Source organism: Somniosus microcephalus, chromosome 8, assembly GCF_052327205.1.
Source record: "Somniosus microcephalus isolate GS21.2 chromosome 8, FLI_Smic_1.0, whole genome shotgun sequence".
NCBI classification, from domain to species: domain Eukaryota; kingdom Metazoa; phylum Chordata; class Chondrichthyes; order Squaliformes; family Somniosidae; genus Somniosus; species Somniosus microcephalus.
Genome location: NC_140994.1, coordinates 96,281,823 through 96,308,679, shown reverse-complemented (window position 1 = coordinate 96,308,679; position 26,857 = coordinate 96,281,823). Strand labels below are relative to the sequence as shown.

Below are 26,857 nucleotides of genomic sequence, written 5' to 3'. Positions count from 1 at the left end.
GAGACTGAGTGATCAATATAGTGAGTGATCAATACAAAGAGTGAGTGATCAATACAGAGAGTGAGTGTTCCATACAGAGCGTGAGGGATCAATACAGAGAGTGAGTGATCAATACACAGAGTGAGTGATCAATACAGAGAGTGAGGGATCAATACAGAGAGTGATTGATCAATACAGAGAGTGAATGATCAGTACAGAGAGTGAATGAGCAATACAGAGAGTGAGGGATCAATACATGGAGTGTGTGGTCAATACAGAGAGTGAGTGATCAATACAGAGAATTCGGGATCAATACAGAGAGTGAGTGATCAATGCAGAGAGAGAGTGATCAATACAGAGAATTAGTGATCAATACAGAGAGTGAGGGATCAATAGGGAGAGTGATTGATCAATACAGATAGTGAGTGATCAATACAGAGAGTGAGTGACCAATACAGAGAGTGAGTGACCAATACAGCGATTGAGGAAGCATTGCAGAGAGTGAGTGATCAATACAGGGAGTGAGGGATCAATACAGGGAGTGTGTGGTCAATACAGAGAGTGAGTGATCAATACAGAGAATGAGGGATCAATACAGAGAGTGAGTGATCAATACAGAGAGTGAGTGATCAATACAGAGAATGAGTGACCAATACAGAGAGTGAGTGATCAATACATGGAGTGATAGATTAATACCCTATTTTTCTCTCTGATAGCTCCGTGTGACAGTCTCTCAGTTGGAAATGGATTCAGACTATCTGCGTGTTGTTTTGGGCGAGTGTTTGACAGGTGGCCTGGCGGAGGTGGCGGAGCATCGGCCGATGGACCCCATTGAGTACCTTGCCTACTGGCTGTACAAATACAGAGAGAACCTCGATCTAGAGCAACAGGTAAAAGTGCTGATTGTCAGGGCGAGCCAACACTCGGAGCTGGATGTTCTTTCCCTCGTTTCCAATTCCTCACCGCCTCCTCATTGGGAGCCATGTCCCAAGTAGATAAAAAGCAGTTCTCAGCCACCGGATTCACTGCCGTTGGAGTACCGCTTGTATAGGCCAAGGTCCTGAGGATAGTCACTCACTCTGGCCACTCCAGTCACTCACTCTGGTCCCTCCAGTCACTCTCTCTGGCACCCCCACTGACTCACTCTGGCTCCTCCAGTGACGCACTCTGGCCCCTCCAGTGACGCACTCTGTTCCCTCCAGTCACTCTCTCTGGCAACCCCAGTGACTCACTCTGGCTCCTCCAGTGACGCACTCTGGCCCCTCCAGTGACTCACTCTGTTCCCTCCAGTCACTCTCTCTGGCAACCCCAGTGACTCACTCTGGCTCCTCCAGTGACGCACTCTGGCCCCTCCAGTGACTCACTCTGGTCCCTCCAGTCACTCTCTCTGGCACCCCCAGTGACTCACTCTGGCTCCTCCAGTGACGCACTCTGGCCCCTCCAGTGACGCACTCTGGCCCCTCCAGTGACTCACTCTGGTCCCTCCAGTCACTCTCTCTGACACCCCCAGTGAATCACTCTGGCTTCTCCAGTGATGCACTCTGGCCCCTCCAGTGACTCACTCTGGCTCCTCCAGTGACTCTCTCTGTCACCTCCAGTGACTCACTCTGGCCCCTCCACTCACTCACTCTGGTGCCTCCAGTCACTCTCCCTGGCATTCCAGTGACTCACTCTGGCCACTCCAGTCACTCACTCTGGCCCCTCCAGTCACTTACTCTGGTCCCTCCAGTGACTCACTCTGGCCCCTCCAGTGACTCTGGTCCCTCCAGTGACTCACTCTGGTCCCTCCAGTGACATACTCTGGCCCCTCCATTGACTTTGGCCCCTCCAGTGACTCACTCTGGTCCCTCCAGTGACTCACTCTGGCCCCTCCAGTGACTCTGGTCCCTCCAGTGACTCACTCTAGCCCCTCGAGTGACTCTGGCCCCTTGAGTGACTCACTCTGGCCCCTCCAGTGACTCTGGTCCCTCTAGTGACTCACTCTGGCCCCTCCAGTGACTCTGGCCCCTCCAGTGACTCACTCTGGTCCCTCCAGTGACTCACTCTAGCCCCTCGAGTGACTCTGGCCCCTCGAGTGACTCACTCTGGCTCTCCAGTGACTCTGGTCCCTCCAGTGACTCACTCTGGCCCCTCCAGTGACTCTGGTCCCTCCAGTGACTCATTCTGGTCCCTCCAGTGACATACTCTGGCCCCTCCAGTGACTTTGGCCCCTCCAGTGACTCACTCTGGTCCCTCCAGTGACTCACTCTGGCCCCTCCAGTGACTCTGGCCCCTCCAGTGACTCACTCTGGTCCCTCCAGTGACTCAGTCTAGCCCCTCGAGTGACTCTGGCCCCTTGAGTGACTCACTCTGGCCCCTCCAGTGACTCTGGTCCCTCCAGTGACTCACTCTGGCCCCTCCAGTGACTCTGGCCCCTCCAGTGACTCACTCTGGCCTCTGCAGGAACTCTGGCCCCTCCAGTGACTCTCTGGCTCCTCCAGTGCCTCTCTCTGGCCCCTCCAGTGATTTTTTTCTGGCCTGTCCAATGACTCACTCTGGCCGCTCCAGTGACTCTGGCCCCTCCAGTGACTCTAGCCCCTCGAGTGACTCACTTTGGCCCCTCCAGTGACTCTGGTCCCTCCAGTGACTCACTCTTGTCCCTCCAATGACTCTGGCACCTCCAGTGACTCACTCTGGCCGCTCCAGTAACTCTGGCCCCTCCAGTGACTCTCTGGCTCCTCCAATGACTCTCTCTGGCCCCTCCAGTGATTTTTTCTGGCCCGTCCAATGACTCACTCTGGCCGCTCCAGTGACTCTGGCCCCTCCAGTGACTGTAGCCCCTCGAGTGACTCACTTTGGCCCCTCCAGTGACTCTGGCCCCTCCAGTGACTCTGGCCCCTCGAGTGACTCACTTTGGCCCCTCCAGTGACTCTGGTCCCTCCAGTGACTCACTCTGGCTGCTCCAATAACTCTGGCCCCTCCAGTGACTCTCTGTCCCCTCCAGTGATTTTTTCTGGCCCGTCCAATGACTCACTCTGGCCGCTCCAGTGACTCTGGCCCCTCCAGTGACTCTCTCTGGCCCCTCCTGTGACTCTCTCTGGCCCCTCCAGTGACTTACTCTGGCCCCTCCAGTGACTCTGGCGCCCCCAGTGACTCTCTCTGGCCCCTCCAGTGACTCTCTCTGGCTCCTCTAGTGACTCTCTCTGGCCCCTCCAGTGACTCTCTGGCTCCTCTAGTGACTCTCTCTGGCCCCTCCAGTGACTCTCTGGCTCCTCCAGTGACTCTCTCTGGCCCCTTCAGTGACTCTCTCTGGTCCCTCCAGTGACTCTGGTCACTCCAGTGACTCTCTCTGGCCCCTCCAGTGACTCTGGCCCCTCCAGTGACTCTGGCCCCTCCAGTGAAGCTGTTAAAAGACACAAATTGTAAATGTAGATGTAAATGTTGTTATGTTATTGTGAGTGTTTAAAAAAATGTTGTTTGAAGCCTTATATTTGACATTACAAATTTTAGTTACTGAGGGGAAAAAGGGTTTTGGAAATTGTTTCAAATCAGGTTTTGCCTCATTGCTTGGTTCATCAAAGAACCTTGATGGTGAAATGTTGCTACATACATTGGGGGTTTTACATTATGAGTGTTTGTGTCACAAGTATAGGGTTTTACCTCAGATAGAGCGAGAGAGACTCAGAGAGAGAGACAGAGAGAGGGAGACTCATCGGGACTAGTGGATTGATTTATCTGTGTCCTATTGAATATCGGGGCTAGTGAATTGATCTATCAGTTCTATAGGAGTGTTAATGTTAGTTTGGCTCAAACTCTTTGATTATGTGTAAATGAGGAAATATCAAGTGCAGGAATTTGACATGTCACCAAAAACTTTATTTTTAAAAGAGTAAACTGGATGAAGACCAGCTGGACATAGAGACAGAAGTAACAATGAAGGAGCAAGCTATGCAGGAGCACTTGGAGGCTGAGCTGGAGGAGATTCAGGCGGCCTACCAACATAAGTTGGTAAGTGACATGCTCAACTACAGCAGCTGTTTGATGTTACTTTCACCCTCTCTCCCCATGGCATGATTTTTATTGAGTGGAAACAGACCTGAAACGTTAACTCTGTTTCTCTCTCTACGGATGTTGCCTGGCCAGCATTTTCTGTTTTTATTTCAGATTTCCAGCATCCGCAGGATTTTGCTATTGTTTTATTGAGTGGCGTTGGATACTTGGAACAATATGGGACTCACATTCCACTTCCGCCTGCTTGGTGCAGAGGGAGTTGAAAAGCAGAGACAGAGTCCTTTGCACTTGCCTTGGCTTTTCTCCTGTGCCTGGGTCTATGCTGGGGGAGCAGGAGGGTCACATTGCTCCATGATGCAAGCCTCATTAGGGGCACTGCCCCAGAAATTGGTGCAACATCATCATATTGCACCTGCGAAACCTGGAGCAGAGCCTATTGCTACAGGCACATGGCTACTGGAAGGGCCCAACCTTTGCCTGATGATGCAATAACCGTGGGGGACTTTAACCTTCATATTGACTGGAAAAATCAAATTGGCAAAAGTAGTTTGGAGGACGAGTTCATGGAATGCATTTGGGACAGTTTCTTAGAACAATTCACCGAGGAACCAACCAGGGAACAGGCTATTTTATATCTTGTCTTGTGTATTGAGACAGGGTTAATTAGTTATCTCATAGTAAACGATCCTCTGGGGAAGAGTGATCATAATATGATAGAATTTTAATTGCGTTTGAGAGTGATGTACTTAAACCCAAAACTAGAGTCTATGAGAGGTGAGTTAGCTAAGGTGGATTGGGAAATTAGATTAAAAGGTATGATGGTAGATAAGTAATGGTGAACATTTAAAGAAATATTTCATAGTTCTCAATGTATATACATACCATTGAGAAATAACAACTCCACAGGAAAAGTGATCCATCAGTGGCTAACTAAAGAGGTTAAGGATAATATTAGAATAAAAGAAGAGGCTTATAATGTTGCCAAGAAAAGTAGTAAGCCTGAGGATTGGGAGAGCTTTAGAAACCAGCAACAAATTACCAAAAAATTGATAAAGAGGGAGAAAATAGAATATGAGAGTAAACTAGCAAGAAATATAAAAACAGATTGTAAGAGCTAGCTTTGTATCATCAGAAAACTTGGATATATTGCATTTGGTCCCCTCATCTAAGTCATTAATATAGATTGTAAATAGTTGAGGCCCAAGCAGCACATTCTCCCCGTGTTTGCGTGGGTTTCCTCCGGGTGCTCCGGTTTCCTCCCACAGTCCAAAGATGTGCGGGTTAGGTTGATTGGCTATGATAAATTGAGCCTTAGTGTTAGGGGGATTAAATACGTGGGGTTACGGGGATAGGGTGGGATATGTGTTGGTGTAGGGGTTACGGGGATCGGGTGGGATATGTGTCGGTGCAGGCTCGATGGGCCGAAATGGCCTCTATCTGCACTGTGGGGTTTCTGTGATTCTGTGATTCATTGCGGCACCCCACTAGTTACAGCCTGCCAACCTGAAAATAAGCATAAAAACATAGAACATAGAAAAATAGGAGCAGGAGTAGGCCATTCGGCCCTTCGAGCCTGCTCTGCCATTCAATATGATCATGGCTGATCCGCTATCTCAATACCATATTCCTGCTCTCTCCCCATACCCCTTGATGCCTTTTGTGTCTAGAAATCTATCTATCTCCTTCTTAAATATATTCAGTGACTTGGCCTCCACAGCCTTCTGTGGTAGAGAATTCCACAGGTTCACCACCCTCTGAGTGAAGAAATTTCTTCTCATCTCAGTCCTAAATGTCCTACCCCGTATCCTGAGACTGTGACCCCTCGTTCTAGACCCCCCCAGCCAGGGGAAACATCCTCCCTGCATCCAGTCTATCTAGCCCTGTCAGAATTTTATACGTTTCAATGAGATCTCTCATTCTTCTAAACTCTAGTGAATACAGGCCTAGTCGACCCAATCTCTCCTCATACGACAGTCCTGCCATCCCAGGAATCAGTCTGGTGAACCTTTGCTGCACTCCCTCCATGGCAAGTATATCCTTTCTTCGGTAAGGAGACCAAAAATGCACACAGTACTCCAGGTGTGGTCTCACTAAGGCCCTGTATAACTGTAGTAAGACATCCTTGCTCCTGTACTCAAATTCTCTTGCAATGAAGGCCAACATACCATTTGCCTTCCAAACTGCTTGCTGCACCTGCATGTTTACTTTCAGTGACTGGTGTACAAGGACACCCAGGTCCCTTTGTACATCAACATTTCCCAATCTAGCGCCATTTAAATAATACTCTACCTTTTTGTTTTTCCTACCGAAGTAGGTAACTTCACATTTATCCACATTATACTGCATCTGCCATGTATTTGCCCACTCACTCAACTTGTCTAAATCGCCTTGAAGCCTCTTTGCATCCTCCTCACAACTCACAATCCCACCTAGTTTTGTGTCGTCAGCAAACTTGGAAATATTACATTAGGTTCCCTCATCCAAATCATTGATATATATTGTGAATAGCTGGGGCTCAAGCACTGATCCCTGAAATACCCCACCAGTCACCGCCTGCCACCCCTAAAAAGACCCATTTATTCTACTCTCTGTTTTCTGTCTGTTAACCAATTTTCAATCTATGCAAGTATATTACAGGAAACTTTGTGATATCCGGCACCAACGGGACCGAGCTGTTGCCGATCTATCAAAACTGCCGGACATACAAAGTTAATGTTGAAGCATTCGAAGGTTTTCATCTCCGTATCTGACAACAAACACTGTTGCTTAGCAACAGCTTCTAAACAGTCGGCGGCAGCTGCAAGCATCTCTAGCTGAAGCTGTTGCTATAGCTACAGACCTTGCAGTGCCTGACTGGGAAAAAAAAGCAACGAGAACTAAAAAAACTTATAGAAAACGGCTCCTGATTTTTGCCGTTAGATCGAGTATTCCGGACATATAACCTCCGGATAAACCAAAGTTTCCTGTACCCGCAATCCCATGTGCTTTAATTTTGCACTCTAACCTCTTATGTGGGACTTTATCAAAGGCCTTCTGAAAATCTAAATACACCACATCCACTGGTTCTCCCTTATCTATTCTACCAGTTACATCCTCATAAAACTCCAGTAGGTTTGTCAAACACGATTTCTCTTTCATAAATCCATGTTGACTTTGTCTAATCCCGTTGATATTTTCTAAGTGTCCTGTTATCACATCCTTTACAATAGACTCTAGCATTTTCCCTACAACTGATGTTAGGCTAACCGGTCTGTAGTTCCCTGTTTTCTCTTTCCCTCCTTTTTTAAATCGTGGGGTTACATTTGCCACCCTCCAATCTGCAGGAACTGTTCCATAATCTATAGAATTTTGGAAGATGACAACCAACGCATCCACTATTTCCATGGCTTCCTCCTTTAGTACTCTGGGATGCAGATTATCAGGCCCTGGGGATTTTTAAACATTTTTTTATTCATTGATGGGATGTGGGCGTCGCTGGCTGGCTAGGCCTGCATTTAGTGCCCATCCCTAATTGCCCTTGAGAAGATGGTGGTGAGCAGCCTTCTTGAACCGCTGCAGTCCATATGGTGTAGGTACACCCACAATGCTGTTAGGAAGGGAGTTCCAGGATTTTGGCCCAGTGACAGTGAAGAAACGGCGATACAGGTCCAAGTCAGGGTGGTGTGTGGCTTGGAGGGGAACTTGTAGGTGGTGATGTTCCCATGCGTCTGCTGCCCTTGTTCTTCTAAGTGGTAGAGGTCGCGGGTTTGGAAGGTGCTGTTGAAGGAGCTTTGGCGAGTTGCTGCAGTGCATCTTGTAGATGGTACACACTGCAGCCACAGTGCGCCGGTGGTGGAGGGAGTGAATGTTGAAGGTGGTGGATGGAGTGCCAATCAAGCGGGCTGCTTTATCCTGAATGGTGTCGAGCTTCTTGAGTGTTGTTGGAGCTGCACTCATCCAGGAAAGTGAAGAGTATTCCATCGTACTCCTGACTTGTGCCTTGTAGATGGTGGAAAGGCTTTGGGGAGTCAGGAGGTGAGACACTTATTATGTTCATTAATAACTAGACATTTGTATTATGAACACAGCTAGCTTCTAAGCTAGTCACTTTATTTAGTATATGAGGACTTCAGTACATGAGGACTTCTACAGCATCATTCTAGAGGTTTCCATCTTGACTACTGTCTTATATATATATATAGACATACAGCAATATACAGCTCTACACAGCTCTACGGCTCCACCTAGTGTCCACTATAGAATGACATGTTATTGATCATTACATCCCCCTTTCTTTGAGGTTAAACAAAATCAATATCAATCAACTTTCAAGCAAAACAATAAAGATTATATTAGTAACACTTTTGTTAGTGCTCTATAAACATAAACATTTTCACAGCAGTCAACACATTTTCAAAGCTTTACATTATACTCAAAGATTAAGTCTATCAGGCTTTTTTACTTCACGTGTGGATCTTCTCAACACGGGTAAGTCTGATGTGTCTTCATGAGATTGTTCTGGTGGTGATTGACAAGATGCAGTTGCGGCATTGTCATCGATTTGCTCTTCGATAGTCTCTTGTGTTTTTAGGAGGGAACGGCGGTTCCTCCTGAGAATCTGTCCTTCCTCAGTTCTAACAGTGTATGACCTTGGTCCTACTTCCTCAAGAACTGTAGCTTTCCTGTTCCATGCATCTGGATCCTTAATCCTGACAACATCATACCTTGTCAATGGTTTTAGAGTTTTGGATGACTTGTCATAGTATGATTTCTGTTTCAGCTTTAACAGTTGAAGTCTCTGTCTCAGTTCCTTACTCTGCTTTTCTTTTGCACAGCAGGGTAGCGTGGTACGCAACTTGCGACCCATTAGGAGTTCAGCAGGTGAAGAACCAGAGTCTAAAGGTGAGGCTCGGTAGCTCAGCAGGGCGAGATAAGGATCAGACTTGCTTTCGGTCGCTTTCTTCAGTAGCTGCTTGAGAACTTGAACACCTTTCTCTGCCTTACCATTCGACTGAGCATACAAAGGACTGGATGTGATGTGTTGAAAGTCATAATCTGCTGCAAACTGTTGCCACTCCTTACAGTTGAAGCACGGACCATTGTCGCTAACAGCAATCCTGGGAATTCCATGTCTGGTGAAGATGGATTTCACATGCATTATGACACTGCTTGCTGTGGTGCTTGAGAGCAGCGCCATCTCAGGATAGTTAGAATAGTAGTCAATCACTATTAGATAGTCTTTACCATTTAAATGAAAAAGGTCCATACCAGCCTTTTGCCATGGTGCTGTTGGTATGTCAGCTACTATCATTGGTTCCTTTGCTTGTTTGTTTTGGTGTTTCTGACATGTCTCACATTTGCCTATCATGTTCTCAATGTCCTTATTTATGCCAGGCCAATAAACAGTGTCTCCTGCTCTCCTTTTGCATTTTTCAATTCCGAGGTGTCCCTCATGAATCCTTTTGAGCATGCCTTGATGTAGAGCCTGTGGAATGACTATTCTGTTCTGTTTTAGTAATAGTCCACTTGCGACACTCAATTCTGGCCTAATGTGAAAATATTTTGGACAGGAACCTTTTGGCCAACCATGATGAATCTTCTCTATTACTGTTTGTAATACTGTATCTTTTACTGTTTCTTCTGCTATTTGCTTTGATTTTGTGTCTGACACGGGCAGCGCAGGTCTCGCAGTGACCATACTCACATGAACATCCACGTCTTCTTCAGTAGAGCTCACATGACTCATTGTGGGTGCTCAGGATAGTGCATCTGCTAACACTATGTATTTGCCTGGTGTGTAGATCAGTTCAAAGTCATATCTTTGCAGCTTCATCACGAGTCGTTGAATCCTTGGAGACATCTCATTCAGGTTCTTTTTTATGATGGCCACCAGAGGGCTGTGGCCTGTCTCAACTGTGAAGGTGGGAAGTCCATATATGTAGCCATGAAACCTTTCTAGTCCAACTACCAAGCCTAGACATTCCTTTTCAATCTGGGCGTATCGACACTCAGTATCAGTCATAGACCTGGAGGCATAGGCAACAGGCTTCCAATCTTCACCCTCTGCTTGTAGCAAGACCGCACCTAGGCCATCTTTTGATGCATCCGTTGACACTTTGATTCTTTTTGTTGGGTCAAAGAAGGTGAGTACAGGTGTGGTTGTCAGCACTGTTTTGAGGTTTTTCCAGTCTTGTTCATGTCTTTCTGTCCATGCAAACTCATTTGTTTTACGTAGCAGGTCTCGCAGACAGGCTGTCTTGGCTGACAAGTTAGGAATTAACTTTCCAATGAAGTTTATCATCCCCATGATGCGTAGCACTCCTTTTTTGTCAGTGGGTCGGGGCATTTTGAGTATGGCGTTTACCTTTTCCATATCTGGCTCTATTCCTTTACCAGATAGATTATCTCCTAGGAAAGTGACTTCCTGGACGCCAAACTGACACTTGGCTTTGTTGAGCTTCAGTCCATTCCGGTGTATGCTCTGTAGCACTTTAGTCAGTTTCTCATTGTGTTCTTTCAGTGTGGAGCCCCAGATGATGATGTCATCAACATAGACCCAAATTCCTTCCAGACCTTCAATTATGTGTTCCATCGCTCTATGAAAGATTTCAGATGCAGATATTATCCCGAAAGGCATTCTGAGGAAACAATACCTGCCAAATGGTGTGTTGAAGGTACAGTATTTGGTGCTCTCTTCATCCAGTTTTAGGTGCCAAAATCTTTGTGAGGCATTGAGCTTTGTAAAGTATCTGGCACCTGACATTTCACTGGTGATTTCTTCTCGCTTGGGAATCTGGTAGTGTTCACGTTTTATGTTTGCATTTAAGTCCTTTGGATCCATGCATATTCTTAGATCATTGTTCTTTTTCTTTACACATACCATGGAGTTAACCCAGTCTGTTGGCTCTTCGACTTTCCTGATGACTCCTAGTGTGGTCATTCTGTCCAGTTCATTCTTGAGCCGGTCACGCAGGGGTGCTGGAACTCTTCGTGGAGCATGTACCACTGGCTGAGCATCCTCCTTTAGCTGGATCTTGTAAGTGAATGGTAGAACTCCAAATCCTTTGAACACATCCTGGAAATTATTCACTACAGAATCCACCGAGTCATCTGGTCTGCTTATGGCACAGTTTATACGGTAGACTCTCTTGACCAGTTCTAAGTCCTCACAAGCTTTGTCATGCAGTAGTGAATCAAGTGCTTCAGCCAGAACAGAAAACATGAGATGATGCACTTTGTCTTTGACTGTCACTTTAAGTCTGCATACACCTAAGCTATCTATTTTCTGTCCATTATAGTCCTTCAGTAGCACTGACTTTTTCTGTATTTTGGGCTTTTCTTTCATATTGTTAATGTCACTCATACTGATTAAGTTTGCTTTTGCCCCAGTGTCTAGTTTCAATGTAACTAATGCTCCGTTTACCTGCAGTGGGATCATCCATTTGTCCTCTTTTACTGCATTAACTTTATGTTCAACATTGTTAATTCCTGAGGGCTGCACATTTTCTGTATCCTTTTTGATATTGTCACATGACACCATTCCTACAAAACATGTCTCACTTAAATCAGTGTCCTCAATCACATTTCTTAGTTTTTACTTTTGAAAAGCATTATTTGGCAAAGTGATTCTTTCCATTACACTTTGTGCACATTTTTCCAAACGCTGGGCATTGTCTTAACTGGTGTTTGTAACCACAGCGTTTACAATTAAAAATGTCATCCTCCGATTGCTTTTCATTTCTGTTCTGCCCACGTTTCTTCCCCTTGTAGGACACAGCACCGACAGCAGCATTATCACTCATTACAATCGCATCATTATTGATTTCACTGAAAGTCTTCACCTGCTTTCGAGCTAGCTCTCTGGCTTGGCATATTTTCACAGCAATTTCCAATGTTAGTTCGATTTCTCTCAACAGACGTTCCCTGAATTTTTTTTATCATGAATACCAAATACAATCTGGTCACGAATCATGAATGCTTTCAGCTCAGAGAAATTACATGTCTGTGCTTTCAGTTTCAGATCAGTCATAAAGCTATCAAAAGTCTCATTTTGCTGCTGTGTCCGATAACGGAAGATGTACCTCTCATAGGTTTCATTCTTTTTGGGAGAACAATGTGTATCAAACTTCTTTAGCATATCGTCTAATTTTTCTCTGTTCTCCTCTGGATTAAATACAAATGTATTAACTACCTCTATCGCCTGTGGGCCTGCAACCGTGAGCAGCAACGCTATTTTCCTTACGTCTGGCTTCGTACCGTACCCGATGGCAGCAATGTAGAGTTCGAATTGTTGTTTAAAAGTCTGCCAATTGTAGTCGATATTTCCTGTGAGTTTCAAACGCTCTGGTGGCTTCAAATTCTCCATGTCGCGTTGCACAATATTCAGCAGATCTTACCAATCCTGGTACCATGTTATGTTCATTAATAACTAGACATTCTTATTATGAACACAGCTAGCTTCTAAGCTAGTCACTTTATTTAGTATATGAGGACTTCAGTACATGAGGACTTCTACAGCATCATTCTAGAGGTTTCCATCTTGACTACTGCCTTGTGGGTAGCCTAGTCTTATATATATATAGACATACAGCAATATACAGCTCTACACAGCTCTACGGCTCCACCTAGTGTCCACTATAGAATGACATGTTATTGATCATTACAACACTCGCCGCAGAATTCCCAGCCTCTGGCCTGCTCTTGTAGCCACAGTATTTATATGGCTGGCCCAGTTCAGTTTCTGATCAATGGTAACCCCCAGGATCTTGATAGTGGGGGATTCAGCGATGGTAATGCCATTGAATGTCAAGGGGAGATGGTTAGAGTTTCGCTTGTTGGAGATGGTCATTGCCTGGCACTTGTGTGGTGCGAATGTTATTCGCCACTTGTCAGCCCAAGTCTGAATGTTGTCGAGGTCTTGCTGTATATGGACATGGACTGCGTCAGTATCTGATGAGTCTCGAATGGTGCTGAACAGTGTGCAATCATCAGCGAACATCCCCACTTCTGACCTTATGAAGGAGGGAAGGTCATTGATGAAACAGCTGAAGATGGTTGGGCCTAGGACACTGCCCTGAGGAACTCCTGCAGTGATGTGATTGAGATGAATGACCTCCAACATTTCAGTCCCATTAATTTCTCTGGCACTATTTTTTTACTGATACTAATTTCCTTTAATTCCTCCTTCTTACTAGACCCTTGGTTCCCTAGCATTTGTGGGAAGTTATTTGTGTCCTCTTCCATGAAGACAGAACCAAAGTGTTTGTTTAATTGCTCTGCCATTTTCTCCATTAGAAATTCTTTCATTTCTGATTGTAGGGGACCTACATTTGTCTTCACTAATCTTTTTCTTTTTACATACTTGTAGAAGCTTTTACAATCCGCTTTTATGTTCCTTGAAAGTTTACTCTCATACTCTATTTTTCCCCTCTTAATCAATCTCTTGGTCCTTTGTTGCTGAACTCTAAACTTATCCCAATCCTCAGGATTGCTACTTTTTCTGGCAACTTTATATGACTCCTCTTTGGATCTTATACTATTCTTAATTTCTTTTGTTAGCCATGGTTGGGCCGCTTTTCCTTTTGTGTTTTTGCGCCAGAAAGGAATGTATAACTGTTGCAATTCATGTATTCGTTCCTTAAATGTTAGCCATTGCCTATGCTCCCCATTCTATCATAGCAAACTCACTCCTCATACCTTTGTAGTTTCCTTTGTTTAGATTTAGGACCCTAGTTTCAGATTGGACTTCTTCACTTTCCATCTTAATGAAGAATTCTATCATGTTATGGTCACTCTTCCCTAAAGGACCCCGCACAACAAGATTATTAATTAACCCCTTCTCATTGCACAATACCCAATCTAGGATAGCCTGTTCCCTAGTTGGCTCCTCAACATACAGGAAAAGTTCTGATATCCGGCACCGACGGGACCGGCGTGTTGCCGATCTATCAAAAGTGCCGGACATGCAAAGTCAACGTTGAAGCATACGGAGATGAAAATCTCCGTATTTGACAACAAACACTGTTGCTCAGCAACAGCTCGTAAACACTCGGCCCGTACCTTGAAGCGTCTCTGAAGCTGTTGCGAAGCTCCAAAGACACTTTCCCGAGCCTGCCTGTTAACAGAATGCTAGGAGAAGAAAAAAAAACGAACTAAAACGGCTGCTGATTTCTGCCGTTAGAGCAAAGTTTCCAGCCATACAACCTCCGGATAAACCAAAGTTTCCTGTACTGGTCTAAAAAACCATCTCATACACACTCCAGGAATTCATCCTCCACAGTATTATTGCTAATTTGGTTTGGCCAGTCTATATGTAGATTAAAGTCACCCATGATCACTGTAGTACCCTTGTTACATGCATCTCTAATTTCCTGTTTGATGCCATCCCCTACATTATCACTACTGTTTGGAAGCCTATAGACATCTCCCACCAATGTTTTCTGCCCTTTGGTGCTTCTTAGCTCCACCCACACTGATTCTACATCTTTATTTTCTGAGCCAATATCCTTTCTCACTATTGCCTTTACTAACAACGTCACCCCACCTCCTTTTCCTTTTTACCTGTCCTTCCTAACTATCGAATATCCTTGGATATTCAGCTCCCAGCTTTGGTCACCCTGCAGCCATGTCTCCGTAATCGCAATTATATCATATCCGTTTACATCTATTTGCGCTGTTAATTCGTCTACCTTATTACGAATGCTTCGTGCATTCAGATACAATGGGCTGGATTTTCATTGCGGAGGCGGGACTACAACTTTCAGGGTTGTAGTCCCGCCTCCATCGAGTTGTAGCCAACCCACGCGATTTTGACTTGATTGACCTTGTTGAGCCCGCCCAGCGGACTCAGCAGGCCAATTAAGGGCCACCCGGAAACAGGTGACGTCACAGATTGACATTTCATCTGTCAAGACCTTTTGACAGATGAAATATCAGCGTTTGACAGCTGTTTGAAGCTGTCAAACACTGACAATCTGTACTCTAATTTAATTCCTTCCTCTCAAGATGATTTAGAGATCTCCCCGGAACAAAAAGCTGAATGCTGCAATTTTTGACAGATCGCGGCCATTCTGCATTCTGTGCCAGTGAGATGAGGGACTCTCGAGACCTGAAGGAAGGAAGGCTGTAAAGGTAAGTACAGTAAAACTTCTTTAAACACTTTAAACACACCAAACACACTTACCTCTGCAGTCATGCACCCATCACTCACCTGAACACCGGACATCTCGAATCCTCCAAGCCCTTCAGCCTGATGGCCCGCCTCGCTAACTTGGCGTGGTTTGGAGCCGTCGGGAATCCCACACTTCAAGAATGAAAATAGAGATTAGGCTAAAAACTGCCTGTTAACTACCTGTTAACAGGCAGTTAATTGGCACTAATCCCCTTCCCGCCTCGGGGAGGCGGGTCCCAGTGCGGGTCGGGTACCCACCTCCTTTGAAACTGACATGGAGGCGGGTTGGGTTCGTGCCCCCGATTTTGGGATTTTCACCCCCCACACGCCTCCAATCCCGCCTCCACGGCCCAAAGAAAATCCTGCCCAATGCCTTTAGATTTGTCTTTTTAACATTTTTAGACATCTTAACATTTTTTTGTACTATGGCCCTATTTGTCTTATTACCATTTTTTCTTACCTGGACCCTATTTGTTAGTGCTCTCCTTTGTTTGTACGCTCTGCCCCTTCCTGACACAATCTGGTTATCCTTACCCCAATCACTTTCCTGCACTGCTTCCTTGTCTTTTCTCCTTCTAGATTTCTCTCCACCAGGACCCTCCCCCCCCACCCCTTATTTAGTTTAAAGCCCTATCTACCTCCCTAGTTATTCGATTCGCTAGAACTCTGGTCCCAGCATGGTTCAGTCCGTGTAGTCCGTCCCAACGGAACAGCTCTCCCTTTCCCCAGTACTGGTGCCAGTGCCCCATTGAATCAAAACCCACTTCTCCCACACCAACCTTTGAGCCACGCATTCATCTCCCTGATCCTATTGACCCTATGCCAATTTGCTCATGGCTCTGGTAATAATCCAGAGATTATGACCTTTGTGGTTCTCCTTTTTAATTTAGTCCATAGCTGCTCAAACTCTCTCAGCAGAACCTCTTTCTTTGTCCTAATTGTAGTGTATGCACCTTTAAGAGGAGAACTACTTTTACAGCTCCTGTATACTGTAGTACCGGCAGTGACCACACCTGTATATAAACCCTGAGGAGGGCTCTGTACTGTTTAGTTTTTAGAATACCCTCATCCAGTAAACACCTGTTGATTGTTCATCTGCAGTCTCTGTCTATTTATTGAAGAGCACCATACCTCATGATTCACGGATTCAACACTACCAATTTTGTTGGTACCTATGTGGACCCCAACTCTTTACAATCTATATTAACGATTTGGAGGAGGGGACCGAGTGTAACATATCAAAGTTTGCAGATGATACTAAGATGGGGGGGAAAGTAGTGAGTGAGGAGGACATAAAAAACCTTCAAGGGGACATAGACAGGCTAAGTAAGTGGGCAGAGATTTGGCAGATGGAATACAATACTGGAAAGTGTGAGGTTATGCACTTTGGCAGGAAAAATCGTGGAGCAAGTTATTGGCCCAGAAATTCGAGAACGGGGCTTGCAGCGCGTGCAAGCCCCGTATTTGCACTTACCCCGCGCTCGTGCCGATCAGCTTCTGGGACGCCTGAACTTGCAGAAATAGAAAGCACATTCCCGGGCAGCGTATGACATCACGCCGCCCAGGAGTGCAGCCAGCGCGAAGCCAGGAGCGTGCAGTGTAAGTGAGACACGCCCCTTGAGGTCTCAGTTTCACTGGACACGCCCCCAATGTTTCTGTCAAGCTGCTAAGGATTTTTACATGCAAAGCAGCAGTTTAAATAGGTTTTTGGAAGTTTTTTGAAGATTTTGGTAACTTTTATAAACTTTTTAAAATGTTTACATTATTTTGAGTAATCTGAAGTAGTTTTAAAGAGAATTAAAGCAATTTAAAGACTTTTAAAAGCCCTAAAAGAATTTTTTAAATTCCATTTATTTATTTAGCAATGTCGTCGTCATACGTGTCTTCACACTGTTCCCTTTGGGGAACTGTATGAAGTGGTGGAAGGATTTATGGCCATGATTAACGCTCATTCCGTGACCGTAACCATCTTTGAACCAGCCATTAGGGCGGTTAGTCCTATGGCGGGAGGGTTTTACAGGCTCCCACAAGCTATACAAGGAGGGGGGGCCACCCACACCCACGGACGCAAATATCCCACTGGATGTCAACCCAGAATTTAGAGCCGGAGCTCCGACTCCACTTGCCGGGACTGTCTGGAGCGGGGTTCGAAACCCTACCCTGATCTGGCCCAGCGGCGGGGATCCTACCGCTATGACAAAGGCCCAATCCAATTAGCAACGTGAAATGGCAGCATAGGGCTCCAGTCACGGGGAGGGAAAATGCGCAGGAAACGTATGGGTGTCACCTTTTGTGCGGAGTGGGCCTTTTGCGTAACAGTAAGCATCCCCGCCGCTGGGCCAGAAGGAGTAGGGTTTTGAACCCCACTCCAGATAGTCCCGGCAAGTGGAGTCGGAGCTCCAACTTTAAATTCTGGGTGGACATCCAGCGGGATGCTTGCGTCCGTGGGTGTTGGTGGCCCCCCCCCCTCAGATGGGTTGTGGGAGCCCGTAAAACCCGCCCGCCATAGGACTAACCACCCTAATGGCTGGTTCAAAGATGGTTACGGTCACGGAGTGAGCGTTAATCACGGCCATAAATCCTTCCACCACTTCATACAGTTCCCCAAAGGGAACAGTGTGAGGATACGTACGATGATGACCTCTTGCGCAATGCACCTCCTTGGACCCTCAGTCGCAGATGCGAGGGGGCAAGTTGTGCAATTGTTAAATTTTTTATTTTATTGACATGTAAAATGTTGGCCCAGTAATTCCCTTCCAAATGCGCTAGTACGGTCGGGGTACTTACGCATCTGGCCGGATGAAATGCCGGTTTTCAGCATGCACAGTGCATGTGGGGAAAACCGGCATTTCCTGTCCTCTGAACGAACGGGTTCAGAGGCAGAACGCGTGCGACTGCACAGGCAGCGCGTGCGCAGTATAATTCGCCGCTTTCATTAATGCTTTCAGTGAGGTCCAGTCATTACAACTTACACATGAAAAAAGCATGGGTACAGTTGCTCCAGAGGCTGCGGAGGAAGATATTTCTTATCGTGGAGCTTCTGAAAGTATGTATGTCTGTATATATTCCTTTGCGTGTTATGTATATATTCCTTTACTTATGTGTATGAATGTATTATTTAATTATGACTTTCAGAGAAAGTAACTTATTGGAAAATCATAATTAAAAATATACATTCATACACATTAGTAAAGGAATATAAAACATACATACATATACGTAAAGGAATATATGTGGACATACATACATAACTCATTCTCACATTCCATTCACACAGCCACAATTGCTCCTTCTACCTACCGTTCTGAAAACCCGTTTAAAAAAAAATTAAAGTTTAAAACTTAGTTAAAATTTCTTAAAATAACTTCCCTCCCTTTCCCAAACCTAAATATTGCATTTCATAAGCTCCTCCATAAAATATATCTCCTTCCCCAGCCAATGAACAACTTTACACTTGCTTTTTTCAAGTGCAAGTTCTAGGGACTTACCCTCACTGAATCCATCAGTGAAATCTACAAAGTTCACTGCGCAAGCACTGCCTGTGCAGTCGCACGCGCTGTGAATAGACCTCGGGTCTGGAAATGCCGGCGTTCCCCGCATGCGCTGTTCCTGCTGAACGCCGGCATTTCCAACGGCCAGATGCGTGAGTAACCCGACCGTACTCACGCTTCTGGCCTGGAATTTCTGGCCCATTATCTTAATGGCAAGAAACTGGAAAGTACTGAAGTACAAATGGATCTGGGGGTCCTGGTGCACGAAACTCAAAAGGTTAGTATGCAGGTGCAGCAAGTGATTAAGAAGGCCAATGGAATGTTGGCTTTCATTGCTAGGGGGTTAGAATATAAAAATAGGGAGGTATTGCTTCAGTTGTACAAGGTATTGGTGAGACCGCACCTGGAATACTGCGTACAGTTTTGGTGTCCATACTTAAGAAAGGACATACTTGCTCTCGAGTCAGTACAAAGAAGGTTCACTCGGTTAATCCCGGGGATGAGGGGATGGACATATGAGGAGAGGTTGAGTAGATTGGGACTCTACTCATTGGAGTTCAGAAGAATGAGAGGCGATCTTATTGAAACATATAAGATTGTGAAGGGGTTGGATCGGGTGGATGCAGGGAAGATGTTCCCGATGATGGGTGAAACTAGAACTAGGGGGCATAGTCTTAGAATAAGGGGCTGCTCTTTCAAAACTGAGATGAGGAGGAACTACTTCACTCAGAGGGTGGTAGGTCCATGGAATATGCTGCCCCAAAAAGCTGTAGAAGCTACATCATTACATAAATTTAAAACAGAAATAGACAGTTTCCTAGAAGTAAAGGGAATTAAGGGTTACGGGGAGCGGGCAGGAATTTGGACATGAGTCTAGGTTCGGATCGGTCATGGCCCTGTGGGTAGCGGAGCGGGCCCAGGGGCCGTGTAGCCTGATCCTGCTCCTATTTCGTGTGTCTAATTCTGTTAGATTCAGGAGATGGTTCTGTGATAGTGGATTGGCGGTTAGGATCAGATCAGCCATGATCTTATTGAATGGCGGAGCAGGCTCGAGGGGCCGATTGGCCTACTCCTGCTCCTATTTCTTATGTTCTTATGTTCTTATGTTCTTATGACCACGACAACTGGATCCTCCCCCTCCCACTCCAAGTTCTTCTCCAGCCCGGAGGAGATGTCCTTTACCCTGGCACCGGGTAGGCAACATAGTCTTCGGGACTCACGCTCCTGGCTGCACAGAACCGTTTCTATCCCCCTAACTATACTGTCGCCTACTACAACTACCTTCCTTTTTACTCCCCCCACTTGAACAGCTTCCTGTACCACAGTGCCGTGGTCAGTTTGCTCGTCCTCCCCGCTGTCCCCGCACTTGTCCACAAGGGTTGCAAGAACCTCGAATCTATTGGACAAGTGCAGGGACTGAGGCTCCTGAAATACTACCCCCTGGATCCCCGTACCTGCCTCACTCGCAGTCACACCCTCCTGTCCCTGACCACGTGTCAATTCTAAAGTCTTTAATCTAAGGGGTGTGGTTGCCTCCTGGAGCAAAAGGTCCCGGTAACTTTCTCCCTCCCTGATGTCTCGCAATGTCTGCAGCTCGGACTCCAGCTCCTCAACTCGGAGCCGAAGTTCCTCGAGCCACAGACACTTACCGCAGATGTAGTCGCCCTAGACAAAAATGTCCACAAGCTCCCACATACTGCAGCAGCAATACATCTCCTGTTCTCCCATTATTTTATTTATTTAATTAATTAGTTTAGTGTTAATAAATTTTTTTACCTCGTTTAGTTTATTAAATTAATTAAATTAAGTTTAGTTTTAAAAATTTAGTTATATGTTAACTTAAAACGTAGCCCACAGTCACTACCAATCACTTACCTGCCTTAACCTGTGACGTCACACTGCCATTTTCTCTTGTTGATGCAGGCCTGCTGCTGCTTTTATCCCTGCTCTCGGGCCTCGGTCTGCTCATGCTCAGGTCCGCCGCCACTCTGTGGGAGAAGTTAGGAAAAGCAAGCACCTCCTTCCCCCACTTCACCGAACTCCCACACTTACCAAATTCCCAGTTGTTCACTCTGTGCTCACTGCACTCAGTGCTGGCTGCACTCACCGGCCCCTGTGTTTATACTGTTTGTGACTCAGATGAGTCAGCACTGCTCTGCTACTGTTTCAGGAACCAGTTTAATCAGATTAACCAGTTTAAGCAGTTTATTACTACTCTTTGTTTTCTGTCCTTTAAGCAATCCTCTATCCATGCTAATATATTACCCCCGACCCAATGAGCCTTTATCTTGTGTAACAACCTTTCATGTGGCACCTTATCGAATGCCTTTTGAAAGTCCAAATATACCACATCCCTTTACTTTGCTAGTTAAGTTCTCAAAAAACTCTTAATAGATTTGTCAAACACGACTCCCCTTTCACAAAACTATGTTGACTCTGTTAATCATATTATGATTTCTAAGGCAGCACGGTGGCATAGTGGTTAGCACTGTTGCCTCACAGCGCCAGGGACCCGGGTTCGAATCCGGCCTCGGGTGACTGTCTGTGTGGAGTTTGCACATTCTCCCCGTGTTTGCGTGGGTTTCCTCCGGGTGCTCCGGTTTCCTCCCACAGTCCAAAGATGTGCAGGTTAGGTTGATTGGCTATGATAAATTGACCCTTAGTGTTAGGGGGATTAAATACGTGGGGTTACGGGGATAGGGTGGGATGTGTGTTGGTGTAGGGGTTACGGGGATCGGGTGGGATATGTGTCGGTGCAGGCTCGATGGGCTGAAATGGCCTCTATCTGCATTGTGGGGTTTCTGTGATTTCTGTGATTCTGTGAAGTGCCCTGTTGCCACTTCCTTGATAATGGATTACAGCATTTTCCCTACGACTAATATCAGGCTAACTGGCCTGTAGCTCCCTGTTTTCTCTCACTCCCCTTTCTTAAATAGCGGTGTTACATTTTCTACCTTCCAATCCACTGGGACCGTTCCAGAATCTAGGGAATTTTGGAAGATCACAACAAATGCATCCACTATCTCTGCAGCCACCTCTTTTAGAACTCTAGGATGTAGGCCATCAGGTCCAGGGGATTTGTCAGCTTTTAGTCCTATTAATTTCTCCAGTATTTTTTCTTTACTAATAGTAAGTTCCTCACTTTCATTAGACCCTTGCTTCCCTACTATTTCTAGTATGTTTTTTGTGTCTTCTACTGTGAAGACAGATACAAAATATTTGTTTAACGTCTCTGCCCAATTATTAATGCCTCCTGCCTCGGGGTTGTGAATCTTTGGAATTCTCTACCCCAGAGGGCTGTGGATGCTCAGTCGTTGAGTATCGATATTAGCTGAGATTTATAGTTTTTGAACTTTAAGGGAATCAAGGGATATGGGGATCGGGGCAGTGGGGTGAAGTGGAGTTGATGTAGAAGTTCAGCCATGATCTTATTAAAAGGCTGAACGTCTACATCAACTCTGCTTTCTCACCCTATCCCTTGATTCCCTTAGTGCCCAAAAATCTATCAATCTCAGCCTTAAATATACTCAATGACTGAGCATTCACAGCCCTCTGGGGTAGAGAATTCCAAAGATTCACAACCCTCTGAGTGAAGAGGTCGCTCCTCATCTCAGTCCTAAATGGCCAACCCCTTATCCTGAGGCTATGACCCCTAGTTCTAGACTATCCAGCCAGGGGAAACAGGCTCTCAGCATCTACCCTGTCAATCCCTCTAAGAATTTTATACATTTCAATGAGATCACCTCTCATTCTTCTAAACTCCAGAGAATATAGAGCCCATCTCTCCTCATAGGACAGCCTTCTCATTCCACGAATCAATCTAGTACTGGGGTCTTAACCTTTTTGCTTCTGAGGCCCCCTCCTGTGTTATAAAAATTCCATGGACCCCCTGTAACACAACACAAGTATATTTCTGTATAAAAATTAGTTAAACAATTAAACATATACATTTATTATTATTTTTGTTTCACTTACTTAATATGAAACTTGTTGGTAATGCTTGTTTTCAAATCGCTCCGTGGCCTCGCCCCCTCCCTGTATCTATAACCTCCTCCAGCCCTACAATCATCCCAGATCTCTGCACTCTAATTCTGGCCTCTTGCGCATCCCGGATTTTCATCACTCCACCATTGGCGTCCGTGCCTTTAGCTGGTTAGTGCCAAAGCTCTGGAATTCCCTCCCTAAACCTCTCCCTATCTCTACCTTTTGTTTCATAACACTCACGTGAAGCATCTTTGGACGGTTTACTATGTTGTAGGCGCTATATAAATGCAAGTTGTTGTTGAGGCTGCAGGCATTCCTGGGATTCTGTAGATAGTATGGGAGAAGGTTCATTCGGTGACAATAGCAGATCCGACCCGGAATAGACAAAACAATTGGTTTAAATCAGTTGCAAATTATTCAGCAAAAGCTGCATTTATTTCAAAGGTATCATTGGTTATTTTGTGATTGTGCCAAGTTTCACTGAACTGACCCGCAATATAATCCCTCACCTTCAGAAATGTCAGCCTGTCTTTATGCGCCATGTGTTTTTGCAACTTTGAAGCCTTCTCCTCAATAAAATTTAAATTCTTTTGAATTTCTTGAACATTTTCCTCCATTGTTTTTAGAATCTTCCCCTCTTGTTACCTGAGATCTCTGATTAAATGCTGCTCTTTCTCACTGAGAATCTGGTGACGCGGAATGACAGGCAATCCGACCAATCCAATTCCCCAAGTGCTTCTCAGCGGAAGCCCACCCGTCACTCAGAGTGACAGGGGATCCAGCCAATCCACATCCCCAAGTGCTTTTTTTTAATTGGCGGTAATGTTTGTCCTTCTGATAAGGGGACGTGTTTTGGCGGACTTCTTGAAAGCTTCTGGCGGCCTCCTAGGGGGCCACGGAACCCCGGTTGCGAACACCTGGTTTATGGAACAGGAGCTGTGTTAGTGTGCACAAAACTGGTTTATACAACAGAATTGTTTTCTTTCCACACTGCAGAAGCTGGATGCAGAGAATGTAGAGCTGGAGCAGCAGCAGCTTCATATATTAGCTGCAATTCAAGCAGTGAAGGACCAGCAAGCAAAGGAAAAGTTGGAGCAGGAGTTGAAGATAATACAGGTTAGTGCTATGTTGGCACTTTACTCAGGGGCCGATTATGTTGTCCATAGTGGGTGGGTAACCGTCGCATTCTCAATAATGCTTCTGTGCTGGACTCCAGCTTCGATAAGATGCAGTGCGCCCTCACTGCTCGACCAGGGCAGTTTGACAATTTGAATTCAGTTTTAAAAATCTGGGATCAGTTAAAGTGACCATGAAGCTGTTGAATTGTTGTAAAAACCCAACTAGAAACATAGAAGATAGGAGCAGGAGTAGGCCATTCAGCCTCTCGAGCCTGCTCCGCCATTCAATGCGATCATGGCTGATCATCCAAATTCAGTACCCGGTCCCTGCTTTCTCCCCATACCCCTTGATCCCTTTAGCCTCAAGAAATATATCCAGCTCCTTCTTGAATATATTTAATGAACTGGCCTCCACCGCCTTCTGTGGTAGAGAGTTCCACAGGTTCACCACTCTCTGGGTGAAGAAATTCCTCCTCATTTCTGTCCTAAATGGCCTACCCTTTATCCTTAGACTGTGTCCCCTGGTTCTGGACTCCCCGACCATCGGGAACATCCTTCCTGCATCTAGTCTGTCCAGTCCTGTCAGAATTTTATAAGTTTCAATGAGATCACCTCTCATTCTTCTAAACTCTAACGAGTACAAGCCCAATCGATCCAACCTCTCCTCATACGTCATTCCTGCCATCCCAGGTATCAGCCTGGTGAATCTTTGCTGAACTCCTTCCATGGCAAGAACATCCTTCCTCAGATAAGGTGACCAAAACTGCACACAATACTCAAGATGTGGTCTCACCAAGGCCCTGTACAACTGCAGCAAGACATCCTTGTTCCTGTACTCAAACCCTCTCGCTACGAAGGCCAACATACCATTTGCCTTCTTAACCGCCTGCTGCACCTGCATGCTTACCTTTAGTGACTGGTGCACAAGGACACCCAGGTCTCGTTGCACTTCCCCTTCTCCCAATCTATTGCCATTTAGATAATAATCTGCCTTCCTGTTTTTGCCACCAAAGTGGACAACCTCACATTTATCCACGTTACATTGCATCTGCCATGTTTCTGCCCAATCACCCAACATGTCCAAAACATCCTGGAGTTTCTCGACATCCTCTTCACAGCACACACGCCCACCCAGCTTTGTGTCATCTGCAAATTTGGAGATATTACATCTAGTTCCCTTGTCTTGATCATTAATATATATTGTGAATAGCTGGGGCCCAAGGACCGATCCCTGCGGTACCCCACTAGTCACTGCCTGCCACTCGGAAAAAGACCCGTTTATTCCAACTCTTTGCTTTCTGTCTGCCAACCAGTTCTCTATCCAAGTCAATACCTTGCCCCCAATCCCATGTGCCTTAACTATACACGCTAATCTGTTATGCGGGACCTTATCGAAGGCCTTCTGAAAGTCCAGATACACCACATCCACTGGTTCTCCCTTATCTATTTTACCAGTTACATCCTCAAAAAATTCCAGTAGATTAGTCAAGCACGATTTACCTTTTGTGAATCCATGTTGACTTTGTCCAATCCTGTCATTGTTTTCCAAGTGCTCTGCTATTACATCTTTTATAATGGACTCGAGCGTTTTCCCCACTACCGATGTCAGGCTTACCGGTCTGTAATTCCCTGTTTTCTCTCTACCACCTTTTTTGAATAGTGGGGTAACATTAGCTACCCTCCAATCCATGGGTACTGTTCCAGATTCCATCGAATGTTAGAAGATGATCAGCAATGCATCGACTATTTCTAGGGCCACTTCCTTAAGTACCCTAGGATGTAGATTATCAGGCCCTGGGGATTTATCGGCTTTCAATCCCGTCAATTTCCCTAACACCATTTCCCTACAAATACTGATTTCTTTCAGTTCCTCCCTTTCATCAGACCCTATGTTCCCCGGCATCTCTGGGAGGTTATTTGTGTCCTCCTTTGTGAAGACAGAACCGAAATATGTATTTAGTTGGTCTGCCATTTCTTTGTTCCCCATTATAAATTCCCCTGATTCTGACTGCAAGGGACCTACGCTTGGCGTCACCAATCTTTTTCTCTTCACATATCTATGAAAGCTTTTACAGTCAGTTTTTATGTTCCCTGCAAGCTTACTCTCATATTCTATTTTCCCCTTCTTAATTAATCCCATTGTCCTCCTTTGTTGAATCCTAAATTGCTCCCAATCCTCAGGATTATTGCTTTTTCTGGCCAATTTATATGTCCTCTCCTTGGATCTTATGCTATCCCTAATTTCCCTTGTTAGCCACGGTTGAGTCACCTTTTTTGTTTTATTTTTGTGCCAAACTGGGATTAACATTTTCTGTAGTTCATCCATGCGGTCTTTGAATGTTTGCCATTGCCTATCCACCATCAACCCTTTGAGTGACATTCCCCAATCAATCCTACCCAACTCGCGCCTCAGACCATCGTAGTTTCCTTTATTTAAATTTAGGACCCTAGTCTCTGAGTCAACTACTTCATTCTCCATCTTAATGAAGAACTCGATCATATTATGATCGCTCCGACCCAAGGGGCCTCGTACAACAAGATTGCTAATTAATCCTTTCTCATTACATAATACCCAGTCTAAGATGGCCTGATCTCTGGTTGGTTCCTCGACATATTGGTCCAGGAAACCATCCCATAAACACTCCAGGAATTCCTCCTCCACAGTATTGTTACTAATTTGGTTAGCCCAATCTATATGTAGATTAAAGTCACCCATGATGACTACTGTGCCCTTATTGCACGCTTCTTTAATTTCCCTTTTAATGCCATCCCCAAACTCCGCCTTACTGTTTAGAGGTCTATATACCACTCCCACTAACGTTTTCTGCCCCTTGGTATTTCTCAATTCTACCCATACAGATTCCACATCATCAGAGCTAATATCCTTCCTTACAATTGTGTTAATCCCTTCTTTAACCAGTAGTGCTACCCCACCTCCTTTTCCTTTTTTGCCTATCTTTCCTGAATATCGAATACCCCTGGATGTTGAGTTCCCAGCCTTGGCCATCCTTGAGCCACGTTTCCGTAATCCCAACCAAATCATATTCGTTTACCTCTATTTACGCAGCCAATTCATCCACCTTATTACGAATGCTCCTCGCATTAAGACACAAAGCCTTCAGGCTTATTTTTTTAACGCTCTTAGA

General features: G+C 45.4%; 1 protein-coding gene across 1 annotated transcript in view; it reads left to right on the top strand.

Moving 5' to 3' along the window:
* The window catches only part of LOC147113709 (DPY30 domain-containing protein 1-like), a 69,260-nt gene extending 45,442 nt beyond the window's left edge, over nt 1-23,818 (top strand). The window contains exons 2-5 of the mRNA XM_085996150.1: nt 696-869; nt 3,847-3,966; nt 23,590-23,709; nt 23,810-23,818. Of these exons, the coding sequence (XP_085852276.1) occupies nt 723-869; nt 3,847-3,966; nt 23,590-23,709; nt 23,810-23,818 (396 nt within the window). The 5' untranslated portion in view covers nt 696-722. The remainder of the gene's footprint in view (nt 1-695; nt 870-3,846; nt 3,967-23,589; nt 23,710-23,809) is intronic.
* The last annotated feature ends 3,039 nt before the right edge of the window (nt 23,819-26,857 follow it).